This window comes from Oppia nitens, unplaced genomic scaffold, assembly GCF_028296485.1.
Source record: "Oppia nitens isolate AA-2021 unplaced genomic scaffold, nextdenovo-longstitch-racon4-pilon3 scaffold5_pilon_pilon_pilon, whole genome shotgun sequence".
In the NCBI taxonomy this organism is placed as follows: Eukaryota; Metazoa; Arthropoda; class Arachnida; order Sarcoptiformes; family Oppiidae; genus Oppia; species Oppia nitens.
The window spans coordinates 4,394,082-4,412,505 of record NW_026533243.1 but is presented as its reverse complement, the minus strand read 5'-3'; the positions used below and the strand labels follow the sequence as shown (position 1 = coordinate 4,412,505).

Here is an 18,424-nt window from a genome sequence, read left to right as displayed (position 1 = left end):
AATCAGAGGCGTGGGATTGGAGGGAGTGTTGGAAGACATGCCAACAGCCAAACATCTGGCGTGAGAACGACTGATGAGAGAGTGAGTCAATGAGTGCAGAGTTGGAGAGCATTAGAGTGAGTCAGTGAGTGAGTGAGAGAGCAGTCATTGAATGAGAGAACAGAGTGTGAGAACAGAGTTTGTGTGAGAATTGTTTAAACGTTTTATTCGAGACTCAAATCCCATAACAACAGGTGTGACGTCGAGTCTTCGTTTCCACCGATCGTTGCATTCATTACAACGCCATCTGTTGTCGAATTCAGTCGACCGTAAGTYTCGAGTCCATCGCCGCCAGAAATCACGAGATGTCGGCCAGAAATACACGTCGAAGTCAGGAAACGAACGTGACCAGTGTGGCCGTTCGGGACTAAACAAACAAACACACATTCAATATTAGGACAAACACACAATTGTTTACCGATTTCCAGATCGCAGTCCTGACCGTCCAGAAGACATATAATTCCGGCAGAAGTTCCGATCCAAACCGAGTCCTGAAAAACAATTCAATTTTAAATCAAAAAAATGCAAAACAGAACTGACTTTTGCGGCCAAAAGACACGACACACGCAAACACGCGCTCTTGTGTTGGCGAATAATGTCTTCACACACGAGAAGCGCCCTCTGCAGCGCCCACTGCACGTTCACCACTTGCACGCGCGAAAAAGGTTCGCACGCGTCGAATACGTGGACTTGAAGTGATTCATGAGTTGAGACGAAAACACGACGCAATTCTGCGGATGTCGTCATTGCAGACACAAAGTCGTCGTCCGAGACGTCGACCAAAAGCTCTGCAACAGAGTTGAGATCGACGTCTCGGACGACGAGTTGTCGTGAATGTCCAGACGTCCAAAGCCGAAGATCAACGACTAAGAGGTGTTCGCAATGCATTCCAAGACGTATTTCTGGTTCTGTAATCCAACAGCCGTTTAGATCGCGGCTAAAGATTGCAATCGAATGGTTATCGAGAGAAACGATTACTTTTTCGCCAAAAAAAGCAATCGAAAGGACTTTCGAATTGAGAGCGACTTTCACTTTGTTTTTCTTAATTCTGCGAAAAAACGGATTAAATATTGGATTAAAACCGAGATTTGAATACCGAATGGCGTCTGAAGTCGAGTAGATGTGAACGGAAGCGTCGTCTGTTCCGAACCACATTGTGGCCGAGGCCAAGGCATTGGTGGGATGTGTTGCGGAATCGTTGGTTCCGTCGGAATCGGAAACATCTGATTCGTCGGTTGTTTGAGAGATAAGAGACGGAACACAAGTCAAACAAGTTATGCGAGAATTACAGACGCCGTTACACGAGACAACTGTCGGTTCGCGAGAATCACAAGTCAAAGACAGAACAGATATCTGACCAACAAATCCGTCAGAATTACAAATCCAAACGTCATTTGTGCCGATCGTCGGCGCCGCACACGTAAACTGAAGGCCGGCACGTGTTTTACTATTGGAAATACAGTTTAAAATCGAAAACAATTTCTTATATTAATTACCGAATCGGTAGAAAACACGCGAAATGAGGAACTCTTGATTTGGACGGTTTGGAAGCGCTCTTCACTTCTCTAAGCATTTGTTGGAATTGTTGTCTCTTTTCTTGCGTCGCAAATGTCAATACAATCGTTACGCCCTGAGTCGTCGTCCCGGACGACGTTTCGGTTGTCGTCCCGGACGACGGTCCCGACACCAGTAGTTCGAGATTCTTCTCCTGATTCTTAAGTTGTGCCATTTTTTTAGTCAAACTCTGACTCATGTCTTGAAGGAATCCATCCAAAGAGTTGCGTGAATAAGATGAAAGACGCGCCACAAAAGACGTCTGAATGGAGCGCAAGATTTGTGCGTCTTTTTCGAGCGCATCGACGCCTTCTTCATCTGCGTCGTCCCGAACGTCGGCCGAATCGTCAATGGATTCAATGGCAAAATAATTGAGAACTTTGTACTTATTTTCGTCGAATTTTTGCGACTTTTTCTTTCCTTTTACTGAAAGAATGACTAAAAGAGAAGAAAACAAAACAACAATTCGTTCTCTTTTTCGGATCCAAACAAACGCCGCGTCAACTAAAGTGGCAGAAGATAACAGTGCTGTCGGAAGACCGTCACAAATGGACTCCAATTGCGATAACGACAGTGTCGTCCCAAAACCAACGTCCAACTGATGGCCGGCCGTCGTCCCGGACGTCGCATCGGCGTCGCGAACACGGTTTATGTGAAGAACGAGAGAATGGATTTTCGCTGAAGAATTGCAAAAGAATTAGAGATAAAAACAATTGTTTTGAAATGTCTTACAGAGCGCCTGCGCGAGGAGACAGTGGTCGGGATGTGATTCTTGAGTATTTTTGAGGAGTTGTTTGAGAAGAAGTTCGAAACGAGGGATCCGTTGAATGACAGCAATCATGAGTTCGTCTAAACTGAGTTTCGATCGGTGTTCGCGAGACGCGTCGGTCAGGAACCGACCGAAAGACGGTTTGTCGCGCAAAAGACTTTTCACTAATTGCTTGCTTTGCGTCCAATTGTCCACAAAAGACAAATACGTTTCGCGACAAACGGGTTCATCGAAAAGGCCAAACAAATCGCCGACCGTTCGACTTTCGGGTGTCCAGTCGGCAATACGGCGACGAAGTTCTTCCAGAAATCGCGAATGAATGGCCAGAATAGCGGGAATTCGACCGAAAATGACGTCAACAAAGACGACGTCAATAATCAAGGATTCGGTCAAAGGTTTCGAATATTTCTCCAAAAGATGTCTCAATTGTTCGCAAAAACTCTTTTCCGTGTCATAGAGTTCGCCAACGATATGAGTTCGAGTGTCTAAATGGCGACCAATGGTTGCCGTAATCGACGGTTCGGCTGCCATTGCATCCGATTGGGTTTGAATGCGGTCTTCCTTAGCGGTTCCAGTTGTTTCCTTTGCGTTTTTGTCTAATTGTATTCTTTGTTCTTGAGTTTCTCGAAGCAATTCTTGAACGAAAGATAAATGTTTTTGATCTTCTTGAGCGCAACGACTCATTCGCGATTCTAACATTTCTCCGTACGGACCTAAACAGTGACAACAGTTAAAAGACGACACACAGACGACACACGGACGACGACTCACCTCTCAGACGTTTTTTCGAATATTTTAGAATTTGTCGTCCATTGGCCACTGCGACGGTCGCCGGTGATGGCGTTGAGGGCGACAACAAAAGACTTGTTACATCGCATGAATGACGGTTAGTTCGGCTGCAGTCAGATGTCTCTGAGTCCGGAGATCGCGTCGTCGGCGACAAAACAAGAGAAAGTCCGCTTCTGTCGGCTGTTTTGTGATTAGTTTCGTCGCTGTTGTCGTCCGAGACGTCGAGCGATCGAAACACACGTTGAATACGTGGACGTCGTCTGAATCTCGGAAGAGTTGCAGTGGTGTCGTTCATTACGTCGTTCGGGACGACGGCCACCGACTGGAGAGACGTCGAGCGCTGCAATGAGAGCGACGTCTGAGACGACGAACGGACGACAACTGGACTAACCTTAAGACTGGAAGTCATGAGGAGTTGAGTTAAGGCTTTGAGTCTGTGATAAGAAGAACGTCGAGAACACGAATGATGTCTTCTGTGACCGCTTTTAACGTATTTTTGTGGTTCAATTTGACGAATAATTTGTCTCAAATGTTGTCGTTCGAGGGCGTCGTCCGGGCAGTCGTCGTCAATGGGATGTCTATCGCCGGACATTACTGTCAATAACTGTTCGCACGACAGAAGCGTTGCACAGATCTGCTGCCATTCGTCGCCCAAATGGCGGAATGCAAGTCTGTGGTCAACAGATGAGTGGGTCAGCGGCGTATGGGATGAGCGCTGAGGAGAGACATCGTTGTTGAGCTTTGCGTCGTTCACTCTCTCGTCTGTCGTTCGCATCTTTCGCTCTATTTTTGACTCTTTTTTGGCGAAAATCCAAACAAACGATCCAAAGATGTGCGCACTCGCGCCGCGACTCTCGCATTGCGTGACGACCGACGTCTCGGACGACGCGCGGACGACAGCCGAACGACGACCGCCAACAGGTGTCACGTGAACACGTGTTGTCAACAAATGTGACAAAAAATAAAAGCAAACAAACAGTTGAAGAGCTTTTCCGATCTCAAGAGCTGTCAATCTTTGCAGTGAAACGCATGCGTGCAGTGATAGAGTCGACGCGCGCGCGAATCGCGTCTCTGAAGAGTCGAGACGATCGATCGGACGGAGAGAGAGAGCCATAGAATGCATAAAACTGTAGAAACCATTGAGCCTTCAGTTGATTCGAGACGTCGTTCGAGACGACGGACGCCATTGAGTTCGGGTTTCGAGTCGACGAACGAACTGTCGAAACGTAAGTCGAGTTCGTTGTCGTTGAAACCTGAATGCAAGGCTAAAAAACCACCGATTCTTCAAAACCTAATCACAGACGACATTAACTTTTATTCTAAGACTCGAATCGATCGCTCATTTCGTGAGTGAAAGTCTTCTTATTCTCGGAATGTCCTGAAAAACAATTCAATTACTAGTCGTCGTCCCGAACGACGGCCATTCACTTACATATTCTTCCATTGAAAGAGTACGACGACGACCGATTGATCCCAAAGTCTTGAGTGTCGTCGCGTCGCTTCCTAACAAAGACAGTGTCAAATCGGTTCAAAATGAGTCAAAGACAGACACTCACTGTCGGCCATTGCGGGACAAGAGGTGAGGAATCCAAGACCTTTCACGAAAAGCAACAGATTTTGCGCCAATTTTTCGGGAAATTCGCTGAAAATTAACGCAAAATTAGTGTCGTTCGGGTGTCGTCCGGCCGTCTGCCCGATAGACGCATACCTGAGGACGTCTACCGCGTCGTCCACTTTGAGAAGCGAAGTCTTTGTTTTATTGCATTTCGCGTGAATCGCTTCGACGCCCGCGCAATAGGGCGACCGCGCGCCCGTCACGAGCAGAACGTCCAGATCGCGCAGATCGAGGATCTCTTTGCGGTTCATATAAGTCTTGACGTATTTCTGCAAATTGCGAGCGTTTAGAGTTTGGACGCGCTTTCCGTATGACTCGAGTAGTCGTCGCGCGCTTTCGTCGTCCGTTTGACGTCCGATCTGTCGTCCGAAACGTCAGATAAATATTGAATAAGAAATATATAGAAAAACCTTATGAAGAGCGACGATATCGAGAGAAGACATTTGTTGCGAATTTCGTCGTCCGAATAGACGGTCTTTCAATGTCTCGAGAAATCCGACTTCAGATGAAACCAAATGAACCAAAACTAAACCCAAAACGCGCTGCGGGTGCGCCAACCCGAATCTGGCCAACATATTGGCTCCCGCGCCCTCACCCACTCCCACAACTAACGGAACATCCAATGCATCCAAAACCTGTGGAATTACTTGTTCTCCCATTTATAGGATTTGTTAGAAAAGACTATTTGAAAGACAGAAAAGGCTTATCTGTTGTATAGTAGGAAATGCGTCGTCCGGGACGTCGTCGGCGCCGTCGTGTTGTCCGACGACATCCAAATGCAAAAAAAGCGAACGATTCCTGATTTCAGTCACTTTTAAAGGAATAGAAATTAAATCAACGAAAAAACGAAAGACTTTTTACTCGAATCGGAAGAAACGAATTCACGCCAAGAACTGCGGGAAATGTCTATTAATTGTTGATTATTTGGTTATAAATACTGACCAATGATTGGCTCCGATGTCGTGAACCGTAAGAAAAACGGCTTTCATTCCAGACTTTGCATTCAATTCACCTAAAAATCAAAAATAAATCAAAAAATCCAAAAAATCTTGAATTAAAGCTTAAAACGACTTAACCTTGCACGTGCACACGCACTATTCCAAACGCACTTTCGATTTCACGTGTCAAAACTATAGGTTCATGTTCGGCCACAGTCGACAACCCCACAGTGGTCACTGCGGTCGGAGTCTCCGTTTGAGAGATGGATTCCGCCATTTTGTGCGTCTTTGAGGGCGCGTGCGGGATTCGCGCGCATGACGTTTGAAAAGCGCGCGAAAAATGCGAAAAAAGTCGAAAAACGGGTTTCGAATGAATGCGGAAATGATTTTTGAGTTTTGCCACGAATTATAAGAATTAAAAATGAGTTGGAATTCAGTCTCAGTTTTGACCACTTTTTCGGCGATTTTTTTAATAAATTTTTTTATAAATAGTTTTTGCGTTCCTTTTGTGACGAAAAGAGTTTCTCCGAATTCCGCCATTGAGTTAGCATTTCATCTGATATTCAATTATTTCAACTCTTTTTCTCTCTTTTAGTATGTCTTTTGGCGGTTGGCGTCCACTCAAGACAAACCCTAATCCCAGTGCAGCCGAAGCCCCGCTTGACAGTCATTTTCTGACAGTTCCAGTGGCCGTAGAAACGGATGCCGAACACGAGTTGTCGGAAACAGAGATTTCTCGTATTCGTCAACACATTATTAATAACTGGAAAAACGCTCCGAAAAAACAAGAATCTTTTGGATCTCATGTCAGACAAGTCGTCGAAAAACTTATTCCTAAACCTGAAGTCGAGTTACATGTGGACGACGACCGGACGACGGCTCAATCGCGTGTGTCGTCCGATGTGTCGTCCGATGCGTCGTCCGATATGTTGTCGTCCGAAACGACAAACGAGTAATAAAAGAACAAAGTTTTGCAAAAAGTGTTTATTAATCACTGTTTGTCCGCAGAGAACACGCGTTCGTCCGCGCGGACGCGCATAACGCCACCGAAAACGTGTTCCACGCGTACTTTGCCCCACGCGACCACGTGGCGCCGTCGGGATACGTGCGACTGTCGAAGGCGGAGTTTGGAGCGCTGTTTGGCGATGCGGACGTCGTCTTCATTTGAGTGCGTCGTCCGCGTGTCGTCCCATCGTATGTGTTGTGCGTCTCGTAGTTCTTGTTCTACACGTTAGGATTCGGACATAAGTGTTGCGAAACGATCGGTTGCAGAGCGCGTAAAGAAGCGGATTTAGAGTGGAATTGATGTAACAAAGAGAGTAAGCGAATTGCCACCAAACGCCGTCCGAATCCACGGAAGTCGGCGAAAACGTCTTTATCAACACCAACACGTTGTACGGCGTCCACGTCACCACAAAAGCCGCCAAAATCGCTGACAACGTTTTGGCCGCCTTTCGCTCGCTCTTCGGCTGCAAAGCAGGCAAACGCGAACAGCTCTGCGGGCGTTCTTCGTCTTCCGATCCCAACATGGTTACCGTCGCGTTTCCATCAGACGCGGCGTCCAAATGAATGACAATCGTGTAGATGGAGTCGGAAGGGGGCGGAACCGTCTTTCGGCCGAAACAGGAGGCGACGGGTCTTGAGGGGGGCGGAGTCAGGACAAGAGCCAAATCGCGGAATCGGTTTTCGGTTTCTCTCCAAATGCGGAAATAGAGAAAACACATGAGAGAAACCGGAAGCCAAAACGCCACTAAAGCCGTCGCCACGGTCACCACGGCGTTCGACTCGAGAAACGGAATGTAACACTGGTCACGTGGAACAGTTCGACGACCTTCGATTGCCGGCCACGCGAAGATCCACGGCGGCCAAAGCAGAGCCGACACGAGCCATGCGGCGGCGATCAGAGCACATGCACGACGAGTTGTTCTTCGGGCGCGGTAWGTGAGCGGTCGCGTGACTGAGAAATAGCGATCGAATGAAATGAGAAGAAGATTGAGAACCGAAGCGTTGGAATTGAGATAATCGACGGCTAACCACACGTCGCATAACAACGGACCCAACGGCCACTCGGCGGCCAAGATATAGACCAGAGATAATGGCATCGAAACCAGACCAATGAGGAAGTCTGCACAGGCCAGGGAAAGGAGGAAACAGTTGGGAGCCGTTTGAAGAGCTTTATCTGTCTTAAAGGCTATCAAAACCAAAACATTCCCAACAATTGTCAAAACAGATAACAAAACTCCAACGGCGGCCACAACTGCTTGAACGGCTATTTCCGTCGTCTCGGACGACGACGACGACACCGAAGTCGGGTATTCCGTCGTCTCGAACGACGACACCGAAGATGAGTTCATCCTTCGCGGAGTCAATGACAATGTCTTTGGTTTTCTTCAGTTCTTATGGTTTGGTGTTTGCGGTCTTGCGGTCCGACTGTAGATGRAGTCGGTTCTGATGAAGTCGGCGGCGATCAATGCGGTGAAGAGTCCTTTCGGGCGCAACACTCGTCCCGTCAGTCGTTTGTGACGTCATTATATGTTTTGTCTTTCGTTTAATAAAAACTGTTTTGTTATGTCTTTTGACGCCATCTGTCGTCCAATTTATCGGTAAAAGCGATGCAAACAAACCGTTGCTCAGAGTTTGCAAACAAACGCCCAAAAAATGGCAGAAAAAGAGTCTTAACTGTCATTCGCGGCCAACGATGACGTCTTCGACCAAATCCTCGCAGTCTTCGGGTGTTTGCGAACATAATTCTCTTATTAGAAGACAATTCGTAAAAATCGAAAGTTTGGAAAATCAAAGTAAGTTTTGAGACGTCGTTCCGAACGACGCATTCATCTCTTGTGTCTGTCTTTTAGTATCACTTCTTCGGCTCGAAAGAGACTCTCTTTTGGATGAAAACGAAAGATTACACTTTCAATTGCAATGTTTATCAGAAACTAAAGACCAAAGACATGAAACCAAAAGGTAAAACACAATCCAAACAAACAAACAAAACTCCAAAATCTCTTTTTAGGGGTTCTTCTCTCGACTCGCGTTCAGCCGACGCCGTCTTCGTGTCTTCTCGTGTGTCGTCCGACGCCTTTTCGCGTCGCTTTGAAGCACACGTCGCTCGCACTTCGACGTCGTCTCAGACGACGCTTTCGTCTCAAAGTCACGTGAATCACGACAATCACTACGAACTGTCGCAACAACTCATTGACCGACGGGTCGACGCTCTCGAGCGGAAATACGGTGGTCTTGTGGCGCGGGAGTCGGCCATTCGTATTCAGCGCGCTTTCCGCACATATCGTCTTCAGAAACGCTTCAAAAGTATTGCAATTCAAGCTCTGAGACAAACGCCTCAAAAGACTTCGTCGTCCGAGACGTCGTCCGACAGACGAAACGATAGACGACTCGCAGATCAAAGACGAGACACTTCTCAAAGCGATACTCAAAGCACGCGTTCTGACGACTCTTCGGGCGCCACCAACGCCACTGTTTTTCTTCCCGAATCACTTCTGGCCGCGGCCTCTACGACACCAACTTCGCAACAATTCGAATGCGAGCGAAAGCGGTCGTATCGCGTCGGACTGAATCTCTTTAACAAAAAGTGTGWTTTGACCTCTCTCTCTGTCTGTCTGACCTTTAACCTTTKCTGTTTCTCTCTCAGTCCTCCCGAACGCGGTCTTCAATATCTGATATCAAATGGTTTTATTGATTCCGTCGTCTCGGACGACGAACAATCGACAGTAATCTCTCGTTTTCTTCTCACGAGAAAAGGTCTTTCGAAAGCAATGATCGGAGAATTCCTTTCTTCTCCCGCGTCAACCAATCGTCTTGTTTTGTCCGCTTTTGTCCGCGAAATCGATTTAACCGGATTATCCGTCGACACTGCTCTTCGAAAGTTTCAGACATTCTTTCGATTTCCGGGTATTTATTGTGTCTTTTAATCCGTTCACTAATCCGTTAATCGGTTTTCAGGAGAGGCCCAGAAAATCGAGCGAATGGTGGACGCCTTTGCCGATCGTTTTTCGGTTTGTAATCCGACTTCTTGGTCTCGCGATTCGGTGTTTATTCTGGCTTTCGCCGTGATTATGCTCAATACGGATCTTCATTCGCCGACAAACGCCAGACACCGAATGACTGCCGCGCAATGGCTTCAGAACTTGAGAGGAGTTTTCGGCGATGATAACGCCCCTGACCAGGATCAATTACTTCAAGTCTATCAACGCATTAAAGCCCAAGAACTGCGGACGGGAGCCGATCACGTGACTCAAGTGCTGAAAGTGCAGTCGGCTCTCGTGGGTTCACGTGGTCAGAGTGTTCCGAATTTATGCGTTGAGTGGCGCCGTCTGGTGTGTTATTGTCGTCTCTATGAAGTGAAAGACGTCAACAAAAGAGAGCCGAAAGACAGACATCAAAGGGAACTGTTTTTATTCAATGATTTGCTTTTAGTCACAAAACTCACGCCAAAAGCCAAACAACAAAACCATTTACCAGAATATCAGTTCAGATCGACTCTCGCTTTGGACCAACTCATTGTCCAACTCTTCTCCACGCAATACCACAGATTCGGAATTCACTTAAGACGTCGTCTCGACAACGGCGCCATTTTGTCTTCTTTCAATGCTCGCAATGAATTGGATCAAAAGAGATTTGCCGACGATTTACGCGAATCCATCGCAGAAACCAGAGAAATGGACGCCATTCGAATACACAAAAGCACCTCCCTCCTCCAACTCAAGGAGGCGCCCCTCCCCACACCATCGCCCGCCCCCGCGCCCGCTTTAGCGCGTCGCAAGTCGTCTTCGGGAAGTCTGGATTCTGGTTTATCGCTGCCGTCTCGCGATCATTCGCCGCAGACGCAAACGAGTGGTTCTTCGGCGCCGAAGACGTGATTTTGTGAATAAAAAACAGTTTTTATTATTTAATGATTTTGTCCTTGAAGTGGATGTTGACCTTGAACTTGACCTTGAGATTGCTGACCCGACGGCTGTTGACCGACGGCTGGTTGTTGTTGTTGGCCAATCACCGGCTGTTGAGGAAGTCCTGGCGGGTGTTGACCGACGGCTTGGAAGTGTTGTTGCGGAGGAATCTGTGGCACGTGACCGGAAGGCGCCATTTGATGCATCGGTTGAGGATATTGTTGTTGATGATGTTGTTGTTGTTGTTGGAACTGTTGCTGCATTTGATGGTCAAACTGTCCGTTTTGATGCAATTGGGCGTTCGGTTGTCCGAATTGTTGTCCGAATTGTTGACCATTTTGTCCGAATTGTTGTCCATTTTGTCCGAATTTTTTGTCCGAATTGATGTCCGTTTTGTCCGAACTGTTGACCATTTTGTCCGAACTGTTGACCATTTTGTCCGAACCATTTTGTCCGAACTGACCATTTTGTCCGAACTGTTGACCAAACTGTTGTCCGTTTTGATGTCCGAACTGTTGTTGCATTTGCTATAATTATAATTATATAATAAAACAGAATTGAATCCTCTGTTGACTCACGTGTTGATATTCTGGCGGCAAATACTGCGGAACAAACTGCTGATACGCGCCGTAAGCGTCCATCTGCTCGTGAGGACGTCTGTGTTGTCTATAATTCGCCAATTCTTCGTCCGAATAGACCTTTGTTTCGTCCAAACCCTTCCATCCGTCGTCTCTTTCGAATTCCATTCTTCGTGTGAATTCCAAGAATTCCTTCTTCGAGATGAGACCGTCTCTGTTGACATCTGCCTCTTTGTAGATGTGTTCCCGCATTCGGTGGAACTCCTCTTGCATTTCGTTCGGATCGTCGTCTGAATTGCGTTCGGAATACAGTTTTCTCACTTCAAGAGTCAAAATCGCCTGAAATTACAAACCAATCAAATTCAAAATTCAAACCAATTCTAAACCAATCAAATCCATCGAAACCTCGATTTCTTGCGGATCAAGAAATCCGTCGCTATTTATGTCATGCATTTGGAAGAAGACTTTCGGATTGAACTCCTGTTTCGGCATTCCGTCCTTTTCCTCCCAGACCTGTTCCAACTGCTGCTTAGAGCCGGGATGATGGACTTTCGGGTGTTCTTTGTGTCGTTTTTCCATTTCTTCGTGTTTTTTTTCGGTTTCTTTCCGCTCTTCTGACGTCATATTCTTCAGGTTTTCTTCGTAAATCAATTGCTTTTCCATTTCGTATTCCTTGAAATCGTTTCTTCTTTTTGCGTCCAATTCCTCCAGATCCTTTGTCGCCGCGCGGATCAGTTTCTGCAGATCTTCGGCTTCGAATGAATGAGGATTTCCTCCGTCCACGTGATCCGCTTCTATAGGAAAACTGGGTTTTAGTCCAAATCTCCGTTTTTCGCTTACCAATCGCCGCTGAGTCCGCGCCCAGCGTCCGCCACCGTCTGCCCGACTCGTCCTCACCCGCCTGCGCCTCCTTCTTGGTCAGAGCCCGCAATCTGTCCATTTCGACGCGTTTCAGTTCGTCGAGTCGATTGCGCACGTGATGCGCCACGAAATCGAGTTCTCGCGCAACGGCTCCCGATTTGATCTCTTCTTGAGAAACATTTTCTAGTTTTGCGGCAAAAGTCTTGTCCTGTTCCAGAGCTTCGACCACTTGTTGTAAATATCTTCCGTATTCTAAGCCCTGAAAAACACTTACAATTAATCCAACATTTAATCCAACATTTAATCCAACAATAAATCCAAACCAAATCATCGATTTCTTTGTTCACTTTGTCTTCCGTCTCTTTTGTCGGCAAAACGTCCGCTTTCGGGTCGACCGGAGCCGAAAATACGACGCAAACGACCAACAGATAGACGACGGCCAGAGAAGCGAAGATTAGGCGTAAATCCATTTGTTTTGATTACGTGTCACATGTTTTGTGACGAATAATCACTTTTTCAACAAACAAAACGTCTACAAAAAATCCACGAAAACTGTACTCTTGTTTACTGTGACGTCATTCACACCGACGGCCACTCAGACACCCGACGGTCGAAATCATTGGTTAAAACGCATCAAAAATATCAACAGAAAATCGTATGGAAAATGAAGTTCGGATTTAATCACAATTAAAGCCGATTTGTGGACACAATTTGACCGAAAATCGCGACAAAAGAGTAATAAATTGGATGAAAGAATTGAATGAATGACGGCTTCCTCTGATTGGTTGAAATCATTAAAAGTCTTTGTTTTGATTGAAATTCGTTAAAAAAGTCGAGATTTAAACCGATTTTTGAATTAAACAAAGAATTAAAAGAGAGATAAAAGAGTTTATTATTTGATGAATAAATTGATGTCTTTTTTATGTATAAATAATACACAAATATTTCGGCGAATATTTACATCTCTTTGACTTTAAATCACGAATAATGTCCACCGAAAGCCTCCCGAAGCGATTTTATCGGAGAATCCAACAGTTGTCGGGAATGGAAGTACATTTGCGGGGATTGTGATGGCGAAGAAGCGGCGGAGGAAGTGGCGGAGGCGGAGGAGAGGGATTGCGGTGATTGTCTGTCTTGAGAGTCTTTAAGATCACCATAAATGACACAAATGGATCCGTTTTCGCCAATTCGATACGAGACTTCTCTGGGATCAATCCAAAGGGTGAGTTCGTGTGGAAAGAGTTGTTTGAGTTGTCGTTCATTGAGTCCAACGAATTGTCCGACTTTTGAGACCAAAGGATCCATTTTATGATTGATTCGAAGACAACGAAAGGCCGACCCTTTGACCGGACGGTCGGGGAACCAGTGGCCCGAATAGTGCGACTCGAGAGCTGCGATGACGCGTTGTCTGAACGGTTCTGCGATCTGAAGATTCGGCAAATCTTTGGTCAGAAATTCGGACAAAAAATTAGCGGCGCTTTCGATCTCTTCTTTCATTTTGTCTTTGTTTTGCTCATTCAATGACGTCATCACTCAGTCAACCAATCGCTGCGCGCGAGTCCTGCGTTGGAGACTATTATGAGAAAACAGTATTTATTGAAGAAGTGATTCAAAGACTGATTCCAAAGACACCGAAGACTCCGACCGAATCCGTCCCAAACTAGTCATGGCGTCCGTTGCGGCCGTTATGTCGCGGGTCTGGCCATTGCCGCGTCTGTGCCTCAAAACGCGCACAAATTCGCATTACAAACTTCTTCTCGATTTACTGCTCGTTTCGGTCGCTCTGCGCGCGCGTCGCCGCCGCCCGCTTTGGTCGCTGTTGGCGCTGGCCGTCTACCTGGATGTGGTGGACCCATTCCTGCAATCACGTGACAATTCGCATCTCCGGTGAAACGATTTATTTAATAAAAAACTAATGATTTGAAAGCAATTCTTGAAGTCTTTGAATATAACGAATCGCCGACTGAAGAGTTTTTATTTTCGATAATCGTCTCGGAGGCGGATGTTGCAGTTCCGCGGGGATCACCTGATGTGATGATACAATTCGTTCAAATGAAGGACGCATTTCGGGTCTCAATACCTGACGCAAACGGTTCAACGCGTCGTTCAAACGATGCATTCTTCGGCGCTCCTGTTTGTTGGCCAAATCGCGCTTCCGGTCCAATTCTGTTTGACTCAAATGCTTCTTGTTCTTGTACTTCTTCCACGTCCGCACTTTGTCCAGCGAACTGGTCGTTCGTCGTCCGCCGCGTCGTTCGTCAGCCAAAGAGACGATTACTGACGACGACTCGGACGACGCAAACGGCGCTCTTTGCAGTCGATCGTCGTCCAAATGGTCGCAAAGTAGAGAAGCGTTTCTTTCGCTTTCCAACAAATCAAAAGCAGCCGTCGATGACTCGGAGGCGAATGTCGGCGGAGGCGATGCGGACAGCGCCGGAACATTCAGATTGACGATTGAGATGTTGTCCAGAGAATCAATGAAGACTGAAAAGCGGTCAGAATTGGGCGACGAATTGGCGTTAAACTCACCGATTGGTTCCATTATTCCATTAGAAAAGTGCAAAGATGTTCGACATTTAGGCACGAAATGGGGCGGAGCGAGACATATGCGAGAAATAGAGAAATGTTTTTCTTTCACTTCATTAATGACTTTAAACTCTTTTTTCAAATTTCAAAAACTCTTTATTTATTTGTTGTCTTTTCGTTGGGATCTGTCCACTTGTAAGTCCCGTAAAACTTGAATCCATGAGCAATACAAAAGTCGTCGGCTTGTTTGGGACATCGAGAACCGTAAACGTAAGGCAAGGGTTGGACTTTTTCTTTTTCTATTTGATGTAAAACTGGAGTGAAGACACGCCACGCCTCCGCCAATTCATCCGAACGAACGAAATTGGCCGGAGATCCGGCGAACACGTCCATAATCAGGCGTTCGTAGGCATCCGGCAAAATGGCTTCCTGAGAGAGACCAGAGTTAGTGTCAAAAGCAATGAAAGCAAAGAAAAAGAGTTTACGTTTGAGTTTTGAAGTGTTTCTGAGCTCTGAGTGAATGAGTGAACGAATCAGTGAAAGAAAGAGTGAATGAAAGAGTGAAAAGAGAGAGGAATACCTTATATCTGGAAGTATAGGTCAAATCGAGTTCCGTTTCCTCCAACTTGAATGACATTCCCGGAGCTTTAGTCATGAACTTGACGTAAACTGCTTCTCCGGGCTGAACCCGAATCACGAGTTCGTTGCGTTTGCATTGTCCGCTGAAGATATCTGCGGCCACATCTCGAAACTGAATCCGAATTTCGGCTTTTCGTTCATTCGTTGCTTTTCCGCATCTCAAGAAGAAGGGAACCCCATCCCATCTCTCGTTCCGAATTCGACACAACGCCAAAGCAAATGTCGGTGTTGTTGATCCCGAAGGAACGGTCGGGTCGTCCAGATAGCCGTATTTGGCGTCGCCGTCGGCCGTTTTGTCGCCAATATATTGTCCCAAAACAATGTCATCCAAAGTCAGAGTTTGCGTGCATTTCAGGACTTTGACCTTCGGATCCAAGGATTAGTGGATCAATGGATTAATGGATTAGTGATAATACCTTTTCGTCGCGAATGTCTTCGGGTTTGGAAGAAACGGGTTTTTCCATCGCAACCAAACACAGGATTTGCAACAAATGGTTTTGCATTATATCTCGAATTATACCAAAAGAGTCGAAATATCCGCCGCGACCTTGAGTTCCGAACGGTTCTTTGAAAGTGATCTGAATTGAGGCCACGTTATCGCGGTTCCAAATCGGGTTGAAAATGCGATTTCCGAATCTCAAAATCATGAGGTTTTGAACCATTTCTTTGCCCAAGTAGTGATCGATTCTATAGATTTCGTTCTCTTTAAACAAATCCGATAAATGACGCGACAATTCGGCCGAAGACTCAAAATCGTGTCCAAAAGGCTTCTCTATTATCACGCGATTCCAACCTCTGATAAATCAAATTAAAAACTCGAAGAATTTGATTAAAAAAACTAACTTTGTTGACATGCAAGTCTCGCGGATCAGTTTGGTGACGGGTGCAAACACATTGGGCGGAAGAGCCAAATAGAAGAGTCGGTTAGCCGTCGCGAAAGTGGTCTCGAATTGTTCGGCAAAATCGTTGAGTCGACAGAAATCTTGTGTTTTATCGTAATTTCCATTTATATAATGATTTTGATTCAAAAATCTTTCGAACTTTTGATTTTCGTTTTCGTCTTTGATTTGAATATATTTCGAAATATTTGTCTTCAAGTCTTCGACCGTTAGTTTAGTTCTCGCGTAACCAATAATAACAGTTCTTCGAGGAATCAGTCGGTCTCTGAACAGAGCCCTAAACAACACACAAAACACAGAATTGGCGCCAATTCAACACTCAATCACTTCTTTGCTTACCATAGAGTCGGATATATTTTCTTTTTTGCTAAATCGCCCTAAAATTACATTTAGTTTTCATTTAGTTTTCATTTAGTTTTCAGTCAAACAAAAGTCGTTACAAAAGGAAAACTCTTTTCCAAACAAAAGGAAATGCTTTCAAAAAATATTTACAAAAATTTGTCTCAATTTTGCATTTTTTCTTTCAATTCAATGAAATCTGAATTTTATTTTCAGTTTTAATGCATTTGTTATAAAAATCGATRAATATTTTGCATTTTTATTGAAAATAATAGAAATATTAAGAAAATTAATTATAAAACAAAAAGTCATGTTTTCATTAATATTTTTGTATTAAAAAMGTAATTATAATTTGAGAACATTTTCTAAAAAATATTAATAAAAACTTAATATAAAATAATTTCCAAACTCTTAATCCCTTTATTTCTAAATAATTTTGTATTAAAAATGAAAGGAATTTCCCGTTTAATAGTCGTTTAAATTATGAGAGAAATTGTCGTTAATTATAGTGTTTTTGCAAAATTAGGGAAAATATTGTTTCGAATCATTTTTTTGACAACAATTTTGGAAACCTTGAGATCAGATGTCAATCAATGAATCGAACGATTCGTTGCATTAAAGCATAGAATCGAACGATTCGTTGATTCGTTGAGTSATTGAGTGATTGAATCGATTCGAATGCAAATCAACGACAAAATGTCGTTCTTTTGTCTCTTCATTGGAAACAAAGTCTGAAATGTTTTGCAAAAGTATAGCAAAAGACTTACCGAAGCGCCGAACACGAAGAAGACGTTGTGTTGATCGGCATTTGAGATATCGTTCGACTGTTGTCTCAATGCTTTTATCACATCTAACGGATCCGTTGTCTTATTACTACAATTACTGCCCATTTGACCGAAAGTTGTTTAAACAGTTGTTCAATGAATCGATGGATCAGTTAATCAGTCAATGATTCGATGGAAACGTCAACTCAAATGACATGAGTTGTCAAACACTCTCTCATAGACTGATCTGAGAGTCAATTGAGAGTCAACTGAGAGTGCGTGCAATCAACCAATCGCTGAACGAAAACACTATTTCCTTAACATTTAGTCGACGTTTAGTACAATTCAGTGCAATCTCTGACGCAATGTTTCGGGATTTCAATCAACAGTTGTCCCGAATATTCACGAAAACATTGTTTGAACGCAATTTCGGGAACGGATTTCCCATTCATTTCATTCTATTAATGGCATTGAAGTCTATTTAAGTATTATTTAAGTGAAAAACAGTTTGCATTCAATTGTTATTAAATTTCATTCTCTTTTAATATTAAATCTGTTTTTAAACATATATTTTGTTTTAATTTTATATAATTATCGAAAACTTTTATTTGACTGAAAATCAATTATTTTATTATAAAATATTCAAATAATTAAACACAAACTCATTTTTAAACACATTTTATGACATTTAAGACAACTTTTGATAAGAAATATAGATTTTTTGCTAATATTTAATGCAAAATACATAATAAATGCACTAAACTATCAATAGATAAGCAAATAATTGCTGTTTTAAGTGCAAAAAAGTCTAGAAATACTGTAATAATAGAAATAAAAAGCGGTTTCAAACAAAAGTGCACTTTTAGTTCATTTGTCAGAAATTTTTTATTTAAAACTAAAATAGATTTTAACCATAAATGAGATAAAAATGAGTTTGAATTGAAAATAATGTCTAAATTAAACTAAAAATTAAAACTTTAATAGTTTTGACCTTTTATTCAAATGATATTTAAAGAAATTGAGAGCAAAAAAAACTTGAATTCAAACTCTTTTGAAATTATTGTAAGTTTTGTTTGAAAAGTAGAACATTTCACTAATTATTGAACAAAAAACTAATTAAAGTATATTTTTAGACAAAACAATGAATTTTTATCAACTTTTAATTAAATAAAAGYAAAACAGAAAAGTCATTGATTTATAATATTTTTTA

General features: G+C 43.9%; 9 protein-coding genes across 11 annotated transcripts; 2 read left to right on the top strand and 7 right to left on the bottom strand.

Annotated features, from left to right (window-relative positions):
* Positions 1-126: 126 nt before the first annotated feature.
* Positions 127-4,350, bottom strand: LOC128961421 (rho guanine nucleotide exchange factor 17-like). The gene is made up of 8 exons (XM_054307656.1): positions 3,543-4,350; positions 3,134-3,491; positions 2,326-3,075; positions 1,536-2,271; positions 1,136-1,486; positions 580-1,087; positions 458-530; positions 127-406 (listed from the first exon to the last, which is right to left on the bottom strand). The coding sequence occupies exons 1-8, from the start codon at positions 4,272-4,274 to the stop codon at positions 204-206; spliced, it is 3,711 nt and encodes a 1,236-aa protein (XP_054163631.1). The 5' UTR covers positions 4,275-4,350; the 3' UTR covers positions 127-203.
* A 52-nt stretch (positions 4,351-4,402) lies between these two features.
* On the bottom strand, positions 4,403-6,021 carry LOC128961445 (uncharacterized protein ZK1073.1-like). Its single transcript, XM_054307687.1, has 9 exons — positions 5,843-6,021; positions 5,709-5,778; positions 5,628-5,659; positions 5,474-5,577; positions 5,177-5,425; positions 4,860-5,125; positions 4,708-4,793; positions 4,584-4,654; positions 4,403-4,529 (listed from the first exon to the last, which is right to left on the bottom strand). Exons 1-9 carry the CDS (start codon positions 5,979-5,981, stop codon positions 4,491-4,493), a joined length of 1,056 nt encoding a protein of 351 aa, XP_054163662.1. The 5' UTR covers positions 5,982-6,021; the 3' UTR covers positions 4,403-4,490.
* A 197-nt stretch (positions 6,022-6,218) lies between these two features.
* LOC128961536 (uncharacterized) lies at positions 6,219-6,660 on the top strand. The gene is made up of 2 exons (XM_054307785.1): positions 6,219-6,247; positions 6,300-6,660. The coding sequence occupies exon 2, from the start codon at positions 6,301-6,303 to the stop codon at positions 6,658-6,660; it is 360 nt and encodes a 119-aa protein (XP_054163760.1). The 5' UTR covers positions 6,219-6,247; position 6,300.
* Positions 6,640-8,220, bottom strand: LOC128961442 (muscarinic acetylcholine receptor DM1-like). The gene has a single exon (XM_054307684.1). It carries the CDS (start codon positions 8,056-8,058, stop codon positions 6,865-6,867), a length of 1,194 nt encoding a protein of 397 aa, XP_054163659.1. The 5' UTR covers positions 8,059-8,220; the 3' UTR covers positions 6,640-6,864.
* A 59-nt stretch (positions 8,221-8,279) lies between these two features.
* Positions 8,280-10,581, top strand: LOC128961425 (IQ motif and SEC7 domain-containing protein 1-like). Its single transcript, XM_054307660.1, has 5 exons — positions 8,280-8,502; positions 8,560-8,668; positions 8,718-9,293; positions 9,354-9,613; positions 9,665-10,581. Exons 1-5 carry the CDS (start codon positions 8,403-8,405, stop codon positions 10,579-10,581), a joined length of 1,962 nt encoding a protein of 653 aa, XP_054163635.1. The 5' UTR covers positions 8,280-8,402.
* Positions 10,582-10,610: 29 nt separating this feature from the next.
* On the bottom strand, positions 10,611-12,654 carry LOC128961535 (nucleobindin-2-like). Its single transcript, XM_054307784.1, is given in 7 exon segments — positions 10,611-10,936; positions 10,980-11,053; positions 11,086-11,135; positions 11,187-11,525; positions 11,592-11,981; positions 11,983-12,306; positions 12,371-12,654. Coding segments are annotated over 7 exon segments (1,650 nt in total). The 5' UTR covers positions 12,518-12,654.
* Positions 12,655-12,957: 303 nt separating this feature from the next.
* On the bottom strand, positions 12,958-13,690 carry LOC128961453 (protein BTG2-like). The gene has a single exon (XM_054307696.1). The coding sequence runs from the start codon at positions 13,575-13,577 to the stop codon at positions 13,026-13,028; it is 552 nt and encodes a 183-aa protein (XP_054163671.1). The 5' UTR covers positions 13,578-13,690; the 3' UTR covers positions 12,958-13,025.
* Positions 13,691-13,906: 216 nt separating this feature from the next.
* LOC128961452 (oligodendrocyte transcription factor 2-like) lies at positions 13,907-14,631 on the bottom strand. Of its 2 annotated transcripts, none has more exons than XM_054307694.1 (2): positions 14,577-14,631; positions 13,907-14,531 (listed from the first exon to the last, which is right to left on the bottom strand). In XM_054307694.1, the coding sequence occupies exons 1-2, from the start codon at positions 14,587-14,589 to the stop codon at positions 13,960-13,962; spliced, it is 585 nt and encodes a 194-aa protein (XP_054163669.1). In that variant the 5' UTR covers positions 14,590-14,631; the 3' UTR covers positions 13,907-13,959. The 2 variants fall into 2 exon arrangements, with proteins under 2 accessions (XP_054163669.1, XP_054163670.1); XM_054307695.1 differs by having other exon boundaries at positions 13,907-14,073; positions 14,128-14,593.
* An 83-nt stretch (positions 14,632-14,714) lies between these two features.
* LOC128961430 (glucose-6-phosphate 1-dehydrogenase-like) lies at positions 14,715-17,508 on the bottom strand. 2 transcript variants are annotated; one of them, XM_054307669.1, is made up of 7 exons: positions 17,218-17,508; positions 16,451-16,488; positions 16,056-16,388; positions 15,629-16,007; positions 15,154-15,576; positions 15,059-15,085; positions 14,715-15,002 (listed from the first exon to the last, which is right to left on the bottom strand). In XM_054307669.1, the coding sequence occupies exons 1-7, from the start codon at positions 17,338-17,340 to the stop codon at positions 14,730-14,732; spliced, it is 1,596 nt and encodes a 531-aa protein (XP_054163644.1). In that variant the 5' UTR covers positions 17,341-17,508; the 3' UTR covers positions 14,715-14,729. The 2 variants fall into 2 exon arrangements, with proteins under 2 accessions (XP_054163644.1, XP_054163645.1); XM_054307670.1 differs by lacking the exon at positions 15,059-15,085 and having other exon boundaries at positions 17,218-17,506.
* Positions 17,509-18,424: the final 916 nt, after the last annotated feature.